At 37.6% G+C, this 21,390-nt stretch overlaps 1 protein-coding gene across 1 annotated transcript in view; it reads left to right on the forward strand.

Moving 5' to 3' along the window:
• The window catches only part of COL19A1 (collagen type XIX alpha 1 chain), a 339,117-nt gene that overhangs the window by 309,428 nt on the left and 8,299 nt on the right, over nt 1-21,390 (forward strand). Inside the window, exons 44-48 of the mRNA XM_054557680.2 lie at nt 4,056-4,091; nt 4,224-4,268; nt 7,285-7,455; nt 9,537-9,603; nt 18,836-18,964. Of these exons, the coding sequence (XP_054413655.2) occupies nt 4,056-4,091; nt 4,224-4,268; nt 7,285-7,455; nt 9,537-9,603; nt 18,836-18,964 (448 nt within the window). The remainder of the gene's footprint in view (nt 1-4,055; nt 4,092-4,223; nt 4,269-7,284; nt 7,456-9,536; nt 9,604-18,835; nt 18,965-21,390) is intronic.

Consider the following 21,390-nt stretch of genomic DNA (forward strand, 5'->3'; position numbering starts at 1 on the left):
CAGATGGATTTTTGATGGCAAGGGCAGGAGTTCTTATTGAGTTCCCTAGATCTGTGTGTGGTATCTTTATGTCTTAAACAGTGTTGACAATGGTGAGAGTTTTAAGTGTCAGGAAATCTGACTCATCATTTCTTAAGCCTAATGTTCTCAGCAGACTTAAAGAAAATATAATGGCCTGTCACATCCTAAAGTATAAAGAAACCAAAGACTTATAGATATAATACCTGTATGTTAAACCAAATCCTAAAGTAGAAGTTATTTTCTCAAATTTCCTCCTTTGTATACAGGCCTTGTTTTCTTACACTTTCATAAATCACTACTGGTGAATGTCTCATCCCCTTGTGTCCTAAAATAGCTCTTAGTTACTGATCTGTGGTATTGATGTGACATTGTAACAATCATTCTGACTAATTCAGTTCCACATAAATTCATCTAGTCACTGCTGTTTGCTAAGAATGTGCTGGGCCCTTAGGGAGGGGATCTAAGATGAATAAGACAGACCTCACTCTCAGAGTTATGCTTTACAGAAGGTCACTGCTAATTTATTTGCTGTGGTGTGTACGGGAAAGAAGGTGAGGTGAACAAGCAGTGCAAAATTCAGGAAGCCAGTTTGGCATCTCTGTGAAACCTTCAGGGTTGGTGGCCACCATTTCCTCAGAGAAGACATGAAAAAAATGTAATTTAGAGTCAGGAAGATCTGGGTCTGAATTATGGTTCAAAGGATTTTATGAGTCACTTAAGTGCCATGATGTATGGAAAGCATTTCCAGTGCCTGGCTGTGGGAGGTACTCAATAATATTAGTTTCATTCCCTGCCTCCTCTTACCTCCTCATTCCCATCCCCTGCAAGGCTTATCATTAAAGCCTGCCATTGAGTTGCCAGGAGATTATGCAAAAAGCAATTCGTTCATCACCAAATATTTCTTGAGCACCTCCTACATGCTAGGCACTGTTCTAGGTGCTAACAATTCATAGATTTTGCATTCTAATATAGGAAAACGGATAAAAACAACACACACACACACACACACACAGAGTTTCAAGTAGAAGAAGGTGTAAGTAGAGTAAAGCTCTGGAATATTATTCAAATAGTGGGCTCAGAGAAGATTTGCCTGCAATTTGAGCAGAAACCTGCATAAAGTGAGAAGTCAAGCCATGGGAAGGTCAGGGGACCATTGTTTCAGGAAAAAGAAATGGCTAGGAGAGAAGCGAGCCTGATGGGGTCAAGGACCTCATTAAAAGACATGAAGTCAAGAATGAACGAAGTGAAAGAAGAGTGGGAAAGATACGGAGGGAGATGTAGGCAGTGGCCAGACCATAAAGAACTTCCAAGCCAGGGAATGAAGTTTGGATTTCATTTGAAATATGATGGAAATCCACTGGAGCTTTTGTAGCAAAGAATGAAAATGATTGAACATTTTGAGGATCACTCTGATATTGTGTGGAGAGTAGGCTGTAGGGAGTGGGGTAGAGGAAGACAGAACAGTAAGAAAACATCACCATTGTCTCCACGAGAAGTAATGACGGTGGAAACAGCCATGAGTAGAGGAACTTAGGATGTACATTGAAGAGAGAGCCAGCAAGCAACAAAACTTGCTGATAGACTAATCTAGAGAAGTGTGAGAGAAAGAGACCAATCACAGCTGTGGTGTAGAGTCTGAGCAACTATGTGAGAGTGCTGCTGTTTGGTGAAATGAGGCAGACTGAAGGTAGGTGGGTTTGGGAGGGAGAGCCAAGAGTTCTGTTTTGGACATGTTCATGTTGAAGCACTAGTTAGGTATTCAGGTGGAGATGTCAAGTACACAGTGAAAACTCAGGAGAGGCCAGGATTGGTGAGACAAATTAGGGTATCTAAACCTGAGCCCGGAAAAGTGGAGTCACTGTGGATAGGAAGGAAAGAGAGTGCTTCAACTGTTAGGAAGACGACCCAACAAAGAAGGCTACGAAACTGCAGCCAGAGAGGCAGGAAGAAAATCAGGCAAGTGAGGTTTCCTGGATGTCAAGTGAACTGTTTTAAGAGAAAGGAGAAAGCAGTAAGGAGTGATCAACATACAGGTAAGTAATATGAGGGCTGATAATTCTCTACTGCATCAGAAATGTAGAGGTCATTGGTGGGAGAGATCACCACATGTTAGTATCTTGGTAAGAATGATCCAGTTGAGAGAGGAAAATTTGATGACACAAGAGTGAAGACTACTTTGAGTAGAACTGGTATACTCACAAGTGGGAATTGGTCTTAACTAGGAACAGGGGCAGTTCACCCTTCCTAACTGTGGGGTGTGGAGGTGCCAAAGTTGGGGTGCAAATCCGTGAAGATTGACGCAACTGGTTGAGGGATGGTGAGAGGGGTCTCTTTTGTTTGTTAGTGAAAGAAGAATGGAGGTCGTCCAAGTGTGAGGAGTAGGGAGGTGATGCTGGAGGTTGGAAGAGACAGGAAACTGTGTGAAAGAGTACTTTTGGAAAGATAGAAAGGGAGTCAAATTGGGAAATACAGAAGGATGTCCTGGTAATGCTGAAGGTGCTGCTTGCAATCTGCTGTTGTACATTTGGGTTGGAACAAACGAGCAAAGATACATGGTTTTCTTCAGCGAATCAGCTGCTCAGATGCAGACGTGAGGTAGGCAGAATGTACCCAGGAAAGGGGATCTGCCAGATGAATGAGATGAGGGTAGAGAGGAGCAAATACATATGAGTTATTGTAAAAATCTCTGAAAGCAGGGCTCCCCTGTGGATAGAAAGTAACACCTTCCTATACAAAAGAGGACACTCATGATAGTCTTTGATAAATTACTGGAGACAAAAAACAGGTTATAGGGTTACTTATTTTCTTATATTGTTACCAAAACCATGAACTACATTTTTACTCTAGATTTATCTTCTTTTATTCAAGTGACACAGCTGTTTCTTTCACATCCTCTCCTTAATCAGCTTTATCCTTGTTCCTTGTGTGTCTGAATGTAATAAATTCTTTGAACCATACACTTCAGGTAACGTGTTCTTAGTTAACGTACTCTCAATAATTCCCAGGATGTTTCAGAAAGGTTGGCGAACTATGGTTGGGTTGTCAACTGTGACAGATTTCAGCGTAATTTATAGCAGTGAAAACATGCAGTTCTTTGCAGTTCCATCCCACAGAATCCATTCCAGCACAATAAAAGTCCCTTGGGCTTTTAGAGGAGCATGTCCATGCAAGTGCCTGCTGGCTAAGAAATCATATTACACACCTTGATCTTGCTCTTCAAATCAGATCTCAAAAACACGTTTGCTGTTGGGCCCTGGGTATTTGATTTGACCTCAAATACTTTTCCTTCTTATAACTCCCAGCCAATAGTTCTCTCAGTCTTATAAATATTTAAGCAGATCTAGGCTTCATTACCACTTCTAGAACTCCCTTTTAAAGTTCAAGAAACTTCCAGTTTTCTAATAAAAAGTGACTAATACTGTCAAAAACCATGATTATACATTTCTTGCTTTTCTTTCATATTTCTAAATGAAAAATAACAATTGTTCTCTGACTGACAGTTTATTTCATAGTAGGATCATGCTCTGGCCATGTTATGAAATTTCCCCAGCAACAACTGAGACCATTTTCTGAGAATGATACTCTGTGCTGGAAAACCTGTTAGAAGGTAACAAAAATGCCATACTCCAGCCACCTATGCCATGAGGCACCTTCTTATTTCTCAGGATGACCTAGTAGAAGAATAAGAAGGAAAATAATCTTTGTTGACTATTTATAGAGGACCATGCATTTTTCATGTTATTTCACTTAATTCTTAGTTTTAAGGTTATTTATTTTCCTCACTAGTGAAGAGATTGATGCTATTGAGGTTAAGTAAATTGCCCAAAAAGGTTAATGGGGCTAGTAAGTGACAGAGTCAGAATCTGAACTCAGGACTGTCAGATTCTATTTATTTGTTTTCCATTTTACCACCTTGCTTTACCAAGCTCTCAGTAGAAATATGATTAAGGAACTGTCCTCTAAACCTTATGCTTTTGTTGTGTTTAACTATGTTAATGCAGAATTAGGAATATTAATCCTTTTTTTCTTTATAGGGAATAAATGGAAAAGATGGAATACCAGGTGCTCAGGTATGGGAAATATAATATAAAATAAAAGTTATAATGCATACTGCATCCAGAATACCTACCAACATTTAGATCAATCAGACTGATGAAAAATCTTGGCAAGGAGTGATTTTCATGTTAACATCTGTTTTTCAGGGCATCATGGGTAAGCCTGGAGACAGAGGCCCCAAAGGAGAACGTGTATGTATATTACTACTGTGATTGTAATTCAAGTCTGTCTGTTACAACTGTCCCATCATTTGAGTTACACAATTATGTGTGTAGACCCCTGCAAATCACCAAATATATAAAGGCTAGGGTGTAGGTGATCCAAGATCTCTACTAGACATTAAATATGACAAGGGACTCAGAGCAAGTTATATGGTACATCTATGTAGTTGGCCTTTGTACACAGCCAAGTATACTTTGCTATTTAAATTTGGAAAGCTTTTATTATCCTCCTGTCTCAGACATATGTCTCTACTATAACCATCACCCATGTTCTTTTTATCTAGAGTAAGATTTCTCAACCTCAGCACTGTGATTATTCAGGGGCAGATAATTGTTGTGGTTGGCTGTTTTGGAATTGTAAAATGCTTAGCGGCATCCCTGGCCTTCATCCACTAGATGCAGTAGCACCACCATCCCTCCAGTTGTGACAACCAAAAGTGTCTCCAGACATCAGCAAATGCCTCCTGGGAAGCAAAATCACTGCAATTGAGAACTACTGACATACAGAAAAACTAAGTAGAGTAAAGAAGGTGGTGTGAGGGGTTAGAGAAATGGAAACGATAACTGAAAATATAGTGAAGTTACTAGTAATGCCAATTATGTTATATGGTTTTGTGTTGTTTGGAGCGTTAATGTCATTATTGCAATTTCTCTTTATTTCCTTTAATGAACCTCAACATTTTCTAGTAGAATTAATTTCTACTAGAATTAACTTCTACTAGAATTAATTTCCACTAGAATTAATAGAATTAATTTCTAGTAGAGTCATGCCACTGCAAGAGGTTACTCAAACATTGTTACTCAGTGTAATTCTATTAAGGGTTGCTATTGTATGTGAGTGTGGGCACGTATGTTTGTATACTGGTGTCTAGTTTGCTAACTTTTATTTATCATTATACAAGTAATCCATAATAATGGAAGGAAATGTGAAAATACAGATGATGTAAATTTAAAAGGAAATAAATCTACCTTATCCCACTACACAGAGATAAGCACTGTGATATTTGGACATATTTCCATCTCTCTCACTCTAATACATAATATACACATATATTTATATGTATTAATATAAACATATACTTTTCCAAAAAGGAGCTTATGCTGTTTTGTAAGTGACTTTTTTCACCTAACACTATATATTGATCATCTTTTCTTGTCTGTAAAAATAAATCTATATCTACCTTTTAATTGCTATATGTTATTCTACTCTTTGACTATACCTTATTTCACTTACCTAGTCCACTGGACATTTGGATTCCTTCTAGTTGTCATAATAATAAACATCACTACAATGAACATCTTTGTACCTAACATAAAATAATTTTAATATGTTAAAGATTGCATTTATCTTGCACATGATCAGAGTATTAATCATTGATCAAAGTATGCTAATATTTTTTCTAGTCATCTCAGAAATTTCTCCAAATGTGAACTGGAGTGACAGACCTGTATGCAGTTATATTTTTATAACTAAGACAGTAGCATTGATACTAGGCCCAACTGCTTTTATTTCTTTCTGCATGGCTTATTTCTATATCTGATTCTATGATCACACAAATCTCTGTAACTGTTCATTTATTTTTGTTATTTTTTAAGTCAAGAGAAATTGAGTTTGCCCTTCTGCAGAGTAGTCATAGTTAAAAGAACAATATAATGAGATACAGGACAGCTTCAAGCATCATTCCATCATATTTGGTGTGAGGATCACTTCCTGGAGTTATGCAACTGAATGTTTGAAAATTTATGACTGAAGCAACTGCCATGATCTCTCTCTCTCTCTCTCTCTCTCTCTCTCTCTCTCATTCTCTCTTGCACGAACACATACAGTAGTAGACACATTCCAGGATAAAAAAAACAGCATCAAGCAAACTTCATATCAGATTTAGGCACATCTAATATAATATTTTACTAATTAATTATGACATCTTATTCAACTGATTCTTGGTTTTTTTGTTTTGTTTTGTTTTGTTTTGTTTTGAGACAGAGTTTCTCTCTCGTTGCCCAGGCTAGAGTGCAATGGTGTGATCTCAACTCACCGCAACCTCCGCCTCCCGGGTTCAAGCAATTCCCCTGCCTCAACCTCCTGAGTAGCTGGGATTACAGGCATGCACCACCACGCCTGGCTAATTTTTTTGTATTTTTAGTAGAGATGGGGTTTCTCCATGTTGGTCAGGCTGGTCTCGAACTCCTGACCTCAGGTGATCTGCCTGCCTCAGCCTCCCAAAGTGCTGTGATTACAGGCGTGAGCCACTGCGCCTGGCCCAACTGATTCTTCTATAGTTCATTTATACTATCCAGTAAATGATGTCAGTGACATCCTCCCCCCAGTCACCTGCTTTGATCTTTTCAATGGTTCTCCCTTCTCACCTTCCTGTGGGTATATATTTAGGGCACAGTGATCACACTCACGTGCACACACACACAAACATGCACACACATGCATACACATGTAAAGCACAAATACAGAAAACAAACCTGAAGAGTCTAATAAAGAGCAAACAAACAGGGGAAAGCCAAGGGTGGGGAGAGCACATGATTTAGGAGAGATTTTGAATGTCCTGAAGTTTTTTTAAGTGAAAAGTCTCAGTAATGAGATCCTCTTGGCAATCTTCCTTTATCATTGCAAAGGAGACCCAGACTTCAAGTGATAGCTGGTATTGACTCTCAAAACTGCCATCATCCTAGATGGGCAACCAAGTACACCTAACATTCTCTCTATCTTTTATATATTAAGTACTGCCAAGGTGCCAGGCATTGCTCTGAGCACTTTACTTGGGTTAATTCATTTAGTTCTGAAAATCGCCCTATTTAATGGATACTATTAATATGCCCACTTTGTAGGAGAGGAGGCTAGGACACAGAGAGTTTAAGTTATTTATACAAGGCCCAACAGCTAATAAGTGCCAGTATGAATCCAGAACTTTTGCTCTCAACTGCAGCTGATGCTAGAAGAGATTATTCTTTATTATTATTTTTTCCTTAACAGGGTGATCAGGGGATTCCAGGAGACAGAGGCTCACAAGGTGAACGGGGAAAACCAGGCCTTACAGGCATGAAGGGGGCCATCGGTCCTATGGGTCCACCAGGAAACAAGGGCTCCATGGGATCCCCTGGCCACCAAGGCCCTCCAGGCTCTCCAGGCATTCCTGGCATTCCGGTAAGTAGTGCTAAGATGCTTCAGGGATCCTGGCTTGTACCGACCATGTATCCCTTTTACAATGAAAGCAATGATACTGCCTTTCAAATAAATAAAACAAACCTAAACCGGTCCCTGTGAGGGCAATAATAGCTGTCATTTAAAGTTACGTGCCAGATCCTCTACTAAGCACTTACTATATATTACCTCATTTGATCTTCACAATCATTCTGGAAGGATTGGTGTCCTTTTCAGCCCAGTTTTATAAACGCATAAAATGAGCATTAACTTGCCCAAGGTCACAGATTTATTAAGTGGGTCGGACCCAGGTCTGGATGGCTTCAAACCCATGCTTTTAACATACAGGTACTGTCTCTAATGTCTCCTTACACTACACAGAAACCACATACGCCTGTTTCATATTGCTATGAAACGTGTCCATTTCATACTCTATTTTGTTGAATATCAGAACAACAAATCTGCCATGAGTAGTGCCTTGAAGTAGAAACCACTTAGGCCAAGAGTGTTTAGTGAAGGAAGCCCATATCTTTATTAATCCTCAAGAGGAGTGGTGAGTGGCTATTCTGCAGAGAAATTTAATCTGAAAATATCCGTGTTAGGAAGAAAGGAGGGTCTTGAAGTGAAGTAGGGCAGTTAAAGACACATTCTTCTCAGATAATCAACCAATACCAGATATAAAGCAAAACTGAGCATTCATACAATTTTCATACTTCTTTATTTCTGCCCACTGTCCTGAAACTCTACTTGAATAAAGCCTGTGTAACTTCACTCTTGGGGTTGTGCAGTAATTGGTATTAGATGCATTAATTAAAGTTCATTAATGAAATAGAGCATTCTTGGAGTTATTCTGTCCTATAGGAATCATCACTTTATAAGCCCATCACATTGGATATTTTTTATTTTTATTTTTTGTCATTCTAAGTCAGTTTGTTGTTACAAATGAACTAGCACCATTATGTTAGGAAACCCCACAACAATACTGTTATCACATATCTACACACAGACAGGATAGAGGAATTTTCAGTGAAGAGTGATGAGGAACCTACCCAAGAATGTTTATAATAAATTAAGGCTCACTATCTAAGTAGGCTCTGCTTCATTCCTAAATTCACATTGCATGGTGATTTTCTGTAGAGCTTCCAGCTCTCTCATCTGACTATCTTCTGTTATGGTCTTTGTTCATGTATGTATCTCAAAGTGGATAGTTGGCAATGGGGCTTATTGCCTTTGTCACAACCTCCAATTTTCACCATATTGTCTTTAATGCCACACATATACCCCTGGATAATAATCACCAACTATAAAGAGTAATAAAATAATTTGAAATTCTAACCATCAAGAAAAAAATAATAGCTCTTATAAAAATATCAAGGTACTATAATAAAACATTACTGTTATAAATGTCAAATTCTTTGTCAAATGCATGTGTATTTACTTGTCAACAGGTGGAAAATTCAGCTGACATTATTTGCCTGCTTCCTTTTACCAGATCCCAATTAAGAAAAGAAAATTACTTAATACCTATATACTTGCAATGTGTAAATTACAGAATAAACTTTATGATGAAGTGGGTAAAACTTGCTTTTATCCCATGAACACAACATTTTTGAAAATAATCCAGCATACTTGGAGTTCTGTTCCAGGTTGTCTTCCTTTGAAAATACATTATATCAATTAGATATTGACTTTGCCATCCAGGGATTGGTTAAAAGTTAAATTGTGGTTAGGCTACTAACATCATGATTACACTTTTTAGATTATTTAACCTTATACAATGAAGTCATAGGAATGTCTTCTCTAACTGTGTAAAGCCATGTGTCTCCATTTAATAGGAAACCTGTTGATACCACTGGTTGTGATCCCAGCCCATAGCTTTTAGAGCAATTACGCACTTCAACTTCTTCTCAGAATTTGGTCAAAGCAACAGATATTTATTGCCCAATATAATCAATTACCAAAAGCGTTTTTCTTGATAAATGGATCTCTACAGAAGTTTCAAATAGGCAAGCCAACCCAATATTTCTATTCTTTATTCATTTGTGCTATGCTCTATTTTAACAACCTTTTTTTTCCTTCTTCAGGCTGATGCAGTTTCATTTGAAGAAATAAAGAAATATATTAATCAAGAGGTCCTAAGGATTTTTGAAGGTTAGATTTTCTTAATAACATTTTTGAATTTTTCACTGATTCCCACCTCCCACCTACTATGGGGAATCCCTCCAGCAACATTCTTGAAAGATGGCCATGCCACAAAAAGCTTAAGGGGCAGCCCATTTTATGATGGGACAGCTCTTTGATGAAAATTCTTCTTTACACAAAGTTAACTTTTGCCTCCCTGGAACTTCCTTTCATTATACCTGGTCTGTAAAACAACACAGGTAAAGTACCTGCTTGTACTCACATGACAGCCCTTTGAGTATTTTTCAATATCCCTCATACTCCTCCTTAGTTTTCTCTTTTATGGAGTAAATGTGTCTAGCTCCTCCATTATTATCACTCCTGGGAAATGTTTAATTTATAAATGACTCTCATTTACCAAGGAATATTTTGACCAATGCAGAGTAGTGTCTTTTTATTTAGACCAAAGTCAGCAAATTGTACCCCCTAGCCAAAGCCATTGCCACCTGCTTTGTACAGCCTACAAACTGAGAATGGTTTTTGCTTTTTGGTGGGGAGCAGTGGGAATGAGTTATATTTTAAAATGCTTTTTAAAAATCAAAAGATATTTCATGATATGTGAAAATTATCTGAAATTTGAATTTGTTTCCATAAATAAAGTATGCACATTCCTTTAACTCTTTTCTCTGGCTGTTATCCCACTACAGCAACAGGACTGAGCAATTGTGACAATATGGTACATAAAGGCTTAAATATTTACCATCTGGCCCTTGCAGAGAAAGTTCTGACCCCTGCTCTAGATACTTCAATAATTCATCCTAAGATGTATTGCTTTTTTGAAAAAGGCATCCATATTATTCTGTTGATTCATTACGAGTTTTTAGTTAACTAACAGCCCTGGATCTTCCTTATAAAAATATTTTTAAATGAGGTGTTTCTCATTATGGACTGTGTGTTTATTTTTTAAATCTAAGTGTGTGATCTTATGTTTCCTCTTATTAATTTCAAATCATTTGTGTTCATATCTTGTTCCAACCTGAAGATGTCTTTTGAAATGTTGTCTCTTGTAGAGCAGGTTGGCTGACCCTATAACTTTGTGTCATGCTAAATTTCATAAGCATGTCATCATTCTAGTTGTTGAGAGAAATGTTGACTAAAAAAGCCAAGAGTCAAGGATTAGGTCTTTCTAAATGCCGTGGGATTCTTTCTGTCCACTTGTAAATCATCTAATCTATTGTTTAGTGAGCTCTGAATCCATTTCATTGTCCTAAAACTCACCCTACATTTCTTTGTCTATTTGCAAGGAATTGACAGTATCACATGATTTTGACAAATGGTTTGCTAAAATCAAGATTACTCTTCTGAACTGTAAGATTTAACAAATAAATCCTTGTTGGCTCTCATGGTTCCTACTTCCTTTGCTTAGCATCCAGAAGCCAAAAATAGATTGTTGAATTTTTTAAGGAATAAGATTATAAGATGCCCCAAGTCGATCTTGAGTCCATTGCTTCAAACATGCCCTCAGCTCTTCTCCAAGGAGTCTTGATTATTTTAAATAATAATTAGCAGTAGAGACTGAAATCTTGGTGCTTGGATGCACGTTATCTTGTTTTATATCAGAACTAGAAATACAGTAGAGTAACACTGGGACTTGTAGCTACTTTAATGACAAAATAGAAAAAAATGGGGTTTTTTGTTGTTGTTGTTTGTTTGGTTGGTTGGTTTTTGAGATGGAGTCTCATTCTGTCACCCAGGCTGGAGTGCAGTGATGCGATCTTGGCCCACTGCAACCTCTGCCTCCTGGGTTCAAGCAATTCTCCTGCCTCAGCCTCCAGAGTAGCTGGGATTACAGGCACCCACCACCAAACCCAGCTAATTTTTGTATTTTTAGTAGAGATGGGGTTTCACCATGTTGGCAAAAAATGTTTTTTTGAAGGTCATGAATTTATGCTGTTGATTTTCATTTACCTTGGTCTTCACTAAGTATCTTTGTCTTGCTCTGATGTGACAGTTCACTAATACATTTGTCCACTCTTTTGTTGAGCTACCAATCATTTTAATGTTGCCCTTAAATTTTGAGGTCCTTTCTTTCCTTCTTTCTTTCTTTCTTTCTCTTCCTTTCTTTCTTCCTTTCCTTCTTTCTCTCTCTCTTTCTTTCTCTCTCTCTCTCTTTCTTTCTTTCTTTTTTTGACCCTTGAATCAAACATTATGGACTAGACTCTAAACTTTGCAATCCAAACACTCATTTCCCCCTCAGTAAGTTTGAAAAAAAGGCAACTGTTTGAAAAAAGACATCTCAAGCTCTTCAGGGGAACACTGAAGAATATACCCGTGGCTACATAATTTGCAGTGTTCAGTGCACCGTGAAAATGCTGGCGCACTTGTTAAAAAATGATTAATTTTAAGTCAGCAATAGTAAAGCCATAAACTAAACATGGGGCCCTATGTGACTACATAGGTAGCCCGGACATGCTAGTCCTGGGGACAGGACATCTAGGATCTCAGATAGTATCCATGCGTTTAGTTGACCTCAACCATGAAAAGAGAAATGCCAGCATATACATATTTTTGAATTGCAATCTGAAGTTTTCCTTTAACTCTTAATCCCTTTGGGCTCTAGTGTCTTTATTTATCTTTTATCTGAGAGAGCTTTAATACTGAACTTCAGTCTCTTAATAGGCTTTAGATAAAATCATATATTTAGTAGTCAGTAATTAACCCACCTTTTTGGAAGCTGATTAAGAATGTCAGAAAATATAACCAAGCATTTTCAGAAAAAAAGAAGTGACATGTTGAGATATAGAAGGTGTTCATTTTACAAGTCCATCAGACACTGGATGAAGGTGTGGCCCCTGGCAGCCTGCCCTGTGCATTCAGCAGACGAGACACTTCTACTCCCTCCTGGGGAAGGCTCCGTGCTGCCCACTCCCAGGCCATTCTGTGACTGCTCTCATTGAGGGCTATCAGTCTTCAGGGGAGTTGGGCCACTCTCCATCTGTGTTGGGGCAGGCTCACCACACTTCTGCTTTCTGAGAAGCTCCTCCTCTGAGTCTGGATCCTTCCTCTCTGAATTCCTGCCCCTCCTTCCTCTGTCACAGCCCACCTGCCTGGAAGCTGACAGGTGCAGAGTCCTCCCCAGGTCTCTGGCTTCACACCCATCTCTCCTACTGCATCTCTGTCTCTTCCAGCTTGGCCAGGTCCAGGTGAGTGGCTGGACCCCCACCAGAGCCAGTACTCCCTCAGAAACCACAGGTGTCTTAGCCTCAAGACAATATTTTAAAGTGACCCATAAGGAAACTATTTTCTGAGACTTCTAAACTCTAAGACTCCATGTGTGATAGCCCTTTCCTTTTATCTCTCTTGACACTAGTCCAGCAAAACTGTCTTCTCTCAAACAGAACTGTGCCTGAAACCCAGAATTTAGTTATTTAGCATTTAAGTTAATTTGTCCCAAGATCATTTCAATTCACTCCATTTAATTTTCCACTTAGAAATCACCTTTTCCATGGCTTCTGAACACCATTTACAAAAAAGAAAAAAGAAAACTCCATTTTCACAAATCATAGAACTCCAAGGTCACAATTACCATTTTCAGAAAGCTTTTTCTCTAAAAGCAAAGATTAATTTTCACATGTTAAAACAATTACAGTTAAGTAGTACACACAGCTAACTGCTACAGTTAAGTGGGACCCGTCTCCTTCCCTTTTTCTCAGTGGTTTCACAAGAGACAGTGTCAATAACAGCTAATGCTATCTCTGCTGCATGCACCCCTGCACATCTGCAGCCTCGAGAGCCATTCTCTCCAAGCGGCAAGTCGCAGACTGTCAGCAGGGGCTCGAAGGAGTCCTTGGAAGATCCTGCTCTCCAATTTTATCATCCCAAGTGTCCAGATTACACCCTCTAGTGAAACCCTAGACCAGGATGACCCAAGCTTTGGGCTCTCCTCTTGTGGCTTTTTAACCTCCTTTGGGGCTTCCCAGGTGACCTACCTGGTGATACAACACCCTACAAATATCAAACCTTGAGCTATTTTCCAGGCCACCTAACCTCCCTTCAACATCCTGGTGCCCCTTCCCAAACCTAACTGTGGTGGAAAGAGGTGTCTTTTCACCAATCCCAAGTCTAGGTTCCAGATTGATCACTATGCACAAATATATATCCTCTCCGAAGTTCAATTAAATTCCAATTTGATTGTCCAACAAGTCAAGTCCTTTTGCTAGTAAAGTGACCACACAGGACAAGGACAGATGCCATCCATGTGTCTCAGCTTATCATTTGGCTTTAGAAGGGCTTTCCAGCTGCCAGTGATGCTGCCCACACAAATGAGAGTCTTGCCAGATCTGAGAAGTTTAATTCTTGCTATTACACTGTCCTGTTATGCTTGGGAATTTACATCAACATGCAGGAAGAATTTACCAACCTATGCAGAAATGTGTACTAACATCTGGCTATCTAAGTTCTTAAGTCAAACGTGGGACCAACAAGCCCACACCTCCAGCTGTGGGAGAAAAGAAAGATTTGGGCTAAGTATTCCTGAACAATGTTTCTGCCTCCAGATTTCCAGTGTTCAGAAAATCCCCTTACCTATGTTTTCTCGATTTTTCATACATATATTTCATATATATGTGCATATATATATGAATGTGTGTAAATATGTATGATCCTGTTTTCTTATTCCAAGGTTGTAACATCTTTTCTTACCTCTCTACAACTAAGATATTAATTTTTATATATGTATATATGTACTTGTTATATACACATCATCTGATAAATATATATCATTGATGATATATATATATAAAGAGTTAAAAAATATATTTTCCACCACATAGTCTCTGTTTCTTCCAATTTGCTTCTTTCTGTTTTTTTGGTTGCAACTCTGTTCTTCAGTTTACAGGATTTCCTCAGTGTCCAGTAATCTTTTGCCGTCTGCATACATAAGAGCAGGGTTTTAAAAACCGATTGAAAGTTGTGAGCAAACAGTGGGGCTTGCCAACTTCGAGTTTCACTTAGGGCAGTCCAGTTGGGCTTTTTAAGTGAGGGACCCTTAATTTCAGTGTCTTTAAGTCTTTACTCTCAGTCTGGTCAGATTCTCCAGTGGAGACATTCCATTTCCTGCCTGGCTGTGAGCTCAGCTACTTCAGATTTTCAGTTTGGAAGCCTGAGTCTCAGTGGAGTCTGGGCTCCTCCATGTAGAGGCAGACTACTTATCCTTTTCAGATAATAATAAACCCTCAGTCTTTTGCTAGGGATGGGGAGAGGCACCCGCCTAGCTGTATAGAGAAAGGAATTTCAACAACTACTAAAACAGGCTTTCAATCAGTGCTCCTTATTTTAGTTCCCCTCTTTCACCCCCACTTCCAGAGGTAACTTGTACTGCCAATTCTGAGCCTTCTGAGGATTTTGTAGTTTAGATCAAGTTATTCCTCTACTTCTAGTCTAAGAGTTTAGTTTTCTTGAGTTTGCTAAGTAATGTATCACTCAACCATCTGGTTCTCAACTTCCAAAATTGTGCTGCTATTGTCTCCTTTCATATGCTCCCCCATTCTTGTCTGTTTATGCCTTTAAGAGGATTGTTTTGCTAGGATTCAGGAGGTAGTTAAAGCAGATCCATGTGTTTAATCCACCATCTTTACCCATGATAGTTCAAAGCAACATACTCATAAAGGTGGCAAATGATTGAGACAGAGACAAATGAAGTAGTAACCACCTTTGGGTCATAATGAACCACAAAATAAATATGAATCCACCAAATGATGCTATTGAATTAACAGTTAAAAATGAAACTAGAATATAATTATTAAAATATCACAGGAAATTACTCTTCTGATATTTTTGCCCTTTAGGAGAGAACTATATTTAATTTTGGTTTCCACATTTAGGAGACATTTATGGAAAAGCCCTGAAATAATGGAACCAAAAAGAGATTTACGAAATAGATTGTGAAGCCTATGAGTAAAAGTTATTTAACCTGAATGCTAATATGTAACAAATATGACTGATTTCCCAAGGGAAATACTCATTAACTGCTCTCTGTTTCCATAATGGGGTAGCAAAATAAAATAAATTGAAGTTATACCAAGAAAATGGATAATTAGACATTTCCATGGGCATTAGGAGGAGAAGATTAATTTCTGTCTTTGAAATATTTACAAATTTTATCTGTGAAATAGAAGATAGACATGGGCCAGATGACATGTGTGTGTTCCTTCCTTCTCTAAAATACATAGTTAATCATCACATTAATATTAATGTCTGTATTATATTAAGGAGCCCATTCTCCAAGGAAGCCAAGCCTTGGTCTCATTTGTTAGAGTCACTGCTGTGGCTTTGCCTTGGCAGATGGAAAATGTGTGTTTGGTTTATGTATGCTTATATCGGAACTCTTCAATTTCCTGCCTCGTTAGAAAGCATAGCCAAAAACATTTTAATTGACTGAAGATCCCTGAAAACAGAGGAAAAGCAATTAAGAATAAAGGCCTTTACAATTCATCTGGATGCTCTGAAACATATTATTGTAAATTATGGAGCATTAGGGTAGGGTTCAGAAGAAGTAATTACCCTTATGCTAAATGACTGTTTCTGAATGTATCGCAAAGCCAGATAATTTACAGCTAGAAGTAGTGAAAATAATTTTCTGTTTTGCTAAAAATATTAAAAACCACCAAAGTACTTCTAAACTCAATTCATATATTAAAGAGGAAAAATTAGTACTGTGAATATTTGTGTTTCGACATTGAAGGTATTTAAAGAGACATGTTTCAAATTAAGAAAAATTGTGACCAGGTGCAGTGGCTCACGCCTGTAATCCCAGCACTTTGGGAGGCTGAGGCAGGCAGATCACGAGGTCAGGAGATCGAGACCATTCTGACTGACACGGTGAAACCCTGTCTCTACTAAAAATACAAAAAAAAATTAGCCAGGCGTGGTGGTGGGTGCCTGTAGTCCCAGCTACTCGGGAGGCTGAGGCAGGAGAATGGTGTGAACCCGGGAGACGGAGGTTGCAGTGAGCTGAGATTGCGCCACTACACTCCAGCCTGAGTGACAGAGCGAGACTCCATCTCAAAAAAAAAAAGAAAGAAAAATTGTACTGAAATACATCTCTTCTTTGAAGTGCAGAACAGCAAATATTATGCAAAGTTTCAAACTGTGATTATTGAATTTCATATTTATTGTAATGCCCCAAGTTCATAATTTGATGTAATAAAGATATTATACATACATTCAATATGATGATTTGTAAAACTAAAACTATATATTAATTACCTATTTGTTTTATCTATTAGTTACTAGAATAAGATATAGTAATATCAACCAAACATCCCAGGTAGATAGTGAGGTAGTGATACTGGAGGGCAGGTGATTTCATATCACTCCTTGGGACCAGCATCCATTAGATCCCTGTTGGCCTCCCATTCATCCTTCAGTCTGCAGTCAGAGATTCTAGTCCTGTGTGGGTTGTGGTATATTTCCATTCTGCATGCTTTGTGACATGAGAATGTGAATGTAGGTGATTACTTTTTGGATAATGACAGCTAATGCTCTATATCTATTGGGGCTTTTCCCTTAATAATTCTATATGAAAAAATAATTGTTTTTCTTTCTTAACCAGTATGGGCCTACATTGTTTTTAAATGATTGTTTTAATTGAAAACTCATGGGAAAACAGATTTTCCTCAGAAGTAATTTACTCTTTATTTAAAAATTTACGTAAAATAAAAGATACATATCTGTTTAAGTATGCCTTTGCAGTTCAACTAAATCAACTAAACTGAGTGAAAAGACTGGAGAACATGGAAGTAACTTTTTACAAGATCTATATGATTTGGGCTTTATGTTTTCTAACCGACGGCTATAGTTGCTACTGCATTGTTGTCTGTCATTTGGTCTTTACTTACGAAATAAATACTAATTTCCTCAGTAAAAAAAAAACTTTTCTGGAAGATTTGTCTGCACCAAACCCAGACTGAAGTTTTTAAATTGAATATTCATTTCTTACTACACACAAGTGTCTTTGAAAAATTGTGTGTAAATTATTTTAAAATAAAACCATTTAAATTACTAAGAGATTTTTGAAGAAGTTATGCAAAAAGAAAAAGAAAAAACAATGCGGCTAACTTCTTGTCATGGCAAGGATAGAGCCTCCTCAGGTTTTCTGTTTGAAATCTAGTTGTCCATTTATTAGATTTTTTAAATGTGAGATATACTAAATATAAACAAACCAAGCAATTTTAAGAAAGACTCCAGTGATAGATTGTATTTATAATGGCCCTGGAATGAGTTAATGATTTTACCAGAATTAATTTCATATAGTAGTAAAATATTCGATATGCTTTTTTTAGTTATCTGTTGCTGCATAAGAAAATACCTCCAAACTTTAGTGGCCTCAAACATTTATCTTACATTTCACATTATAAACGTTTATTATCTCACATTTTTTATGAGTCAGGGATTTGAAGTGTTGCTTAATTGTATGGATCTGGCTCAGGATCTCTCATGAAGTTGCAGTCAGGATGTCATTCAGAGCTGCAGTCATTTGAAGACTTGACTAGGGCTGGATGATGTGCTTCCAAGTTCGTGTGCGTGGCCACTGGCAGGTAGCATCAGTTCTTCCCCACATGGTCCTCTCCACAGGACTTCTTGGGTGCTCTCACTCCATGTTAACTGCCTTCCTCCAATGAGTGATCTAAGAGAGAAAGCAACTAGGAAGCCACGATGTCTTTTATGACCTCATCTCTCTAGTTGCCCACTGTTAATTCAGCGTTTTTCTTTTTACTAGAAATGAAAAGTCTAGCCCCCATTCAAAACTAGGAGAATTAAACTCCAACTTTGGAAGACAGTGTCAAAGAATTCATGAATATATTTTAAATCACCACACATGCGTTCACAACATTGCTGGAAAGTGCCTGAAAGTTATTATGAAATCATTTTTTAATGTGAACCTAAACTCTCTCCACGTGCCATTACCAGAGGTTAGATTCCATGCTAGTGTTCTGTCCACTAGATTGTTACATCTCAGAAGCACTGAAAATTCTCAGACTTTCTGAGTGACACAGCTGGTCTGCATCTATACACAAACAACTTTGTGCAATCGATTTTATTTGTCTAATCAAAAAACTCAGCAGTCAGACCAGTTGGTAAATTAGATGTGCTTAAATTAAAAACTAAATCTTTTTGTTTGTTTGATTTCATGTATTTTGAATTTTTTTGACATAAAATATTTCTGTTCCATGATATATGATTTTTTCTTCTATACATGAAGAGAGGATGGCTGTATTCCTATCCCAGCTCAAGCTGCCAGCAGCAATGTTGGCTGCCCAAGCTTATGGGAGGCCTGGGCCACCAGGGAAGGCTGGGTTGCCTGGGCCACCAGGAGACCCTGGACCCCAAGGTAAGTCTTCAAGTGTAATATTGGCTTATTGATTTTTAACTCTCTGTATTTATAACATGTTAGTCACAGTTAAGGAAAAAAGTATGTATGTATGTACTTTATTTATATATTACATATATACATATATGTAATATATAAAATGGTTTCATATGTAATCTCTTTATAATATTTGACATTCTAGAAGTAGATGTTTAACTATTACTACTTCAAATTTAAAACCAAATGAGAGCTACCTGGTATTCTAAATGTATTGTAAAAATAATATTTATTATAACAATAGCAGCAATAATGTGTGCTTATATATCATTATTATCTAGGAATCTTAGAATTTTTTAGGCCTCCCCTTTTGGTGTAAGTTAAGCAAGCCTCCATCATCTGAGTATCTTAAATAAACTGGAGAAAGAGTTTTAGGAGACTCAAAGACAAATAGCTATTTGGTTCTAAAATATATTTTTAAGAAATTTTAGAATCTTTCTGCTTTGAATACAGCTTGTGGATGGTAATTTGAATGTTAAAGAATTTTTCACATGACTTCTAAAGTTCTTAAAACCAAGCTTATATTGGCAAAAAATTTTGTTCCACTTATGACAACTTGACAGGAGACATAATCTTAAGTATAGCTTAACTAAATTAATCTGACAAGGCCATTTTCTAGAAATATGATTAGCAATCCAGCAAAATGGCCAAATAGGCCCAGTCTTAGAAGAGTCAACAATTCTGAAAGGGAAATATTAAATTCAGTGAGTATATATCATGAAAGATAAGACCAGGAAAACTGCTTCTTATTGTTAACCATGAAGGATCTCGGGTTCCTTCCTTGAAATAATCAAAAGCAGCTTGTATAAAGAAAGAAAAGAGGAAATTAACACTAAAATTAAATAAGAATGCAGTCCAAAATAATATATACGCAAAGTGTTTTTCTGTCACCAGTTTCCTTCCTACTGCTATTCTGTAATATTGAGCCTTATTTTCTGAAGTGTCCCGAGGTGACTGATGTGCCCTTCCTCTTCTGAAAGAGCGACATCTGTTCAGTTCCCAATAGCAGTGCCTGTTAGTATATATATCCTAATATAACCTTATAACCTATAACCGTGATTGCCAAGTCTTTGTGTTTAATTAGCACAATATAAAACAGGAACAGTTAAAATCTCTCTAGTTTCTTTTAAACCACACATATATTCCACCATTATCTTTAGATTATAGTGAAGTTTGGCAGATTGATGAAGAAAAGAGAAAAGTATAGGATGAGGAGTAGCCCTCTATGTATACACTATTGTGTAGAGGGGGCTAATTATTATCTTTCACTAGTTGGGTCTGTTCTGAAGTCAGAGTATATGAGACTGGCTTGCACATCTCGAAAGCTCATCTAAAAATGTGTAATGCCTCAAGCCACATGAAGAATAAGCAGCGTTAACACCAATAGGAAGAAAACTTTGGATAGATCCTTCAAACAGTGGTGATTTGAGAGGACAAGAACAATGGATAATTGAGATGATCAAGGAAAACAGCTCTGGAACTGGAGTCTCCTGTTCCACTCAAACACCTGGCTTCAGACACCTCACAGGTGCTGCAAAGGCCCATCTGGAAGGCTGTCAGTCAGAGGCAATTCTAAACCCACAGTATCAGCGAAGCTTTTGGAAACAAGCCTGCTGTTCACCACTCCACTTGCGCTTCCTTTTGCAAAGGATTTCTATGGATTTCATCTGCTGTTGTGCCTCAAAGATATTATAGACTACTTCTACTCCTGATAGGGCTTCTGGATGCAATTCTTGAATTTGGAAGATATCCCCACATGATTTCCAGTTTTTCTGTGAACCAAGGTTTACCAAAATTGTCAAAACTTTTGTCTCCCCACTGGATTTCTGACAACAGATATATCTTGACTACAACTTAGTAGATGTCTCCTTAACCTTTACATAATACTTCCTTTTCAGTATTTGTTAAATTTGCCTAAAATTTAGCAAAAAAAATAAATAAAAATTGCAAAACATAGAATTCATTTTTAAGGAATATTTGTTTCTTAAAAATATTTGTTTTTAAGGAATATCAGTACAGTAGGCATGCTGTACTGATAATCCTGCCTAAAGGCACAGAGAAACCTCACTGAAAAGAAAGAAAATTAGAGGCTGGTGTTTAATTTTTGGTGCCTCTAGAGAAGTGCACAAGAAATTGAAGCATTTTTCTCTAGTAGATAAATAGGTGTGACGTGCTCAGAAGATGAAGTTATACACATAACTTATAAGCTTTACTCTGCTCAATTTAAGTGTTTTTTTTCAAAGAGGAAAGAAAAAAATGCATTTAAAATCACCAGTAAACATGCAAACCTCAGATGTTATTGTCTGAATTAGTCCTCTTAATGACACAGCATGATTGAGTTTAAGAAAGGGTTGAAGTCAGAAATGCAACATAGGTTGGGAAGAAAAGAT

Source organism: Pongo abelii, chromosome 5 (assembly GCF_028885655.2).
Source record: "Pongo abelii isolate AG06213 chromosome 5, NHGRI_mPonAbe1-v2.0_pri, whole genome shotgun sequence".
In the NCBI taxonomy this organism is placed as follows: Eukaryota; Metazoa; Chordata; class Mammalia; order Primates; family Hominidae; genus Pongo; species Pongo abelii.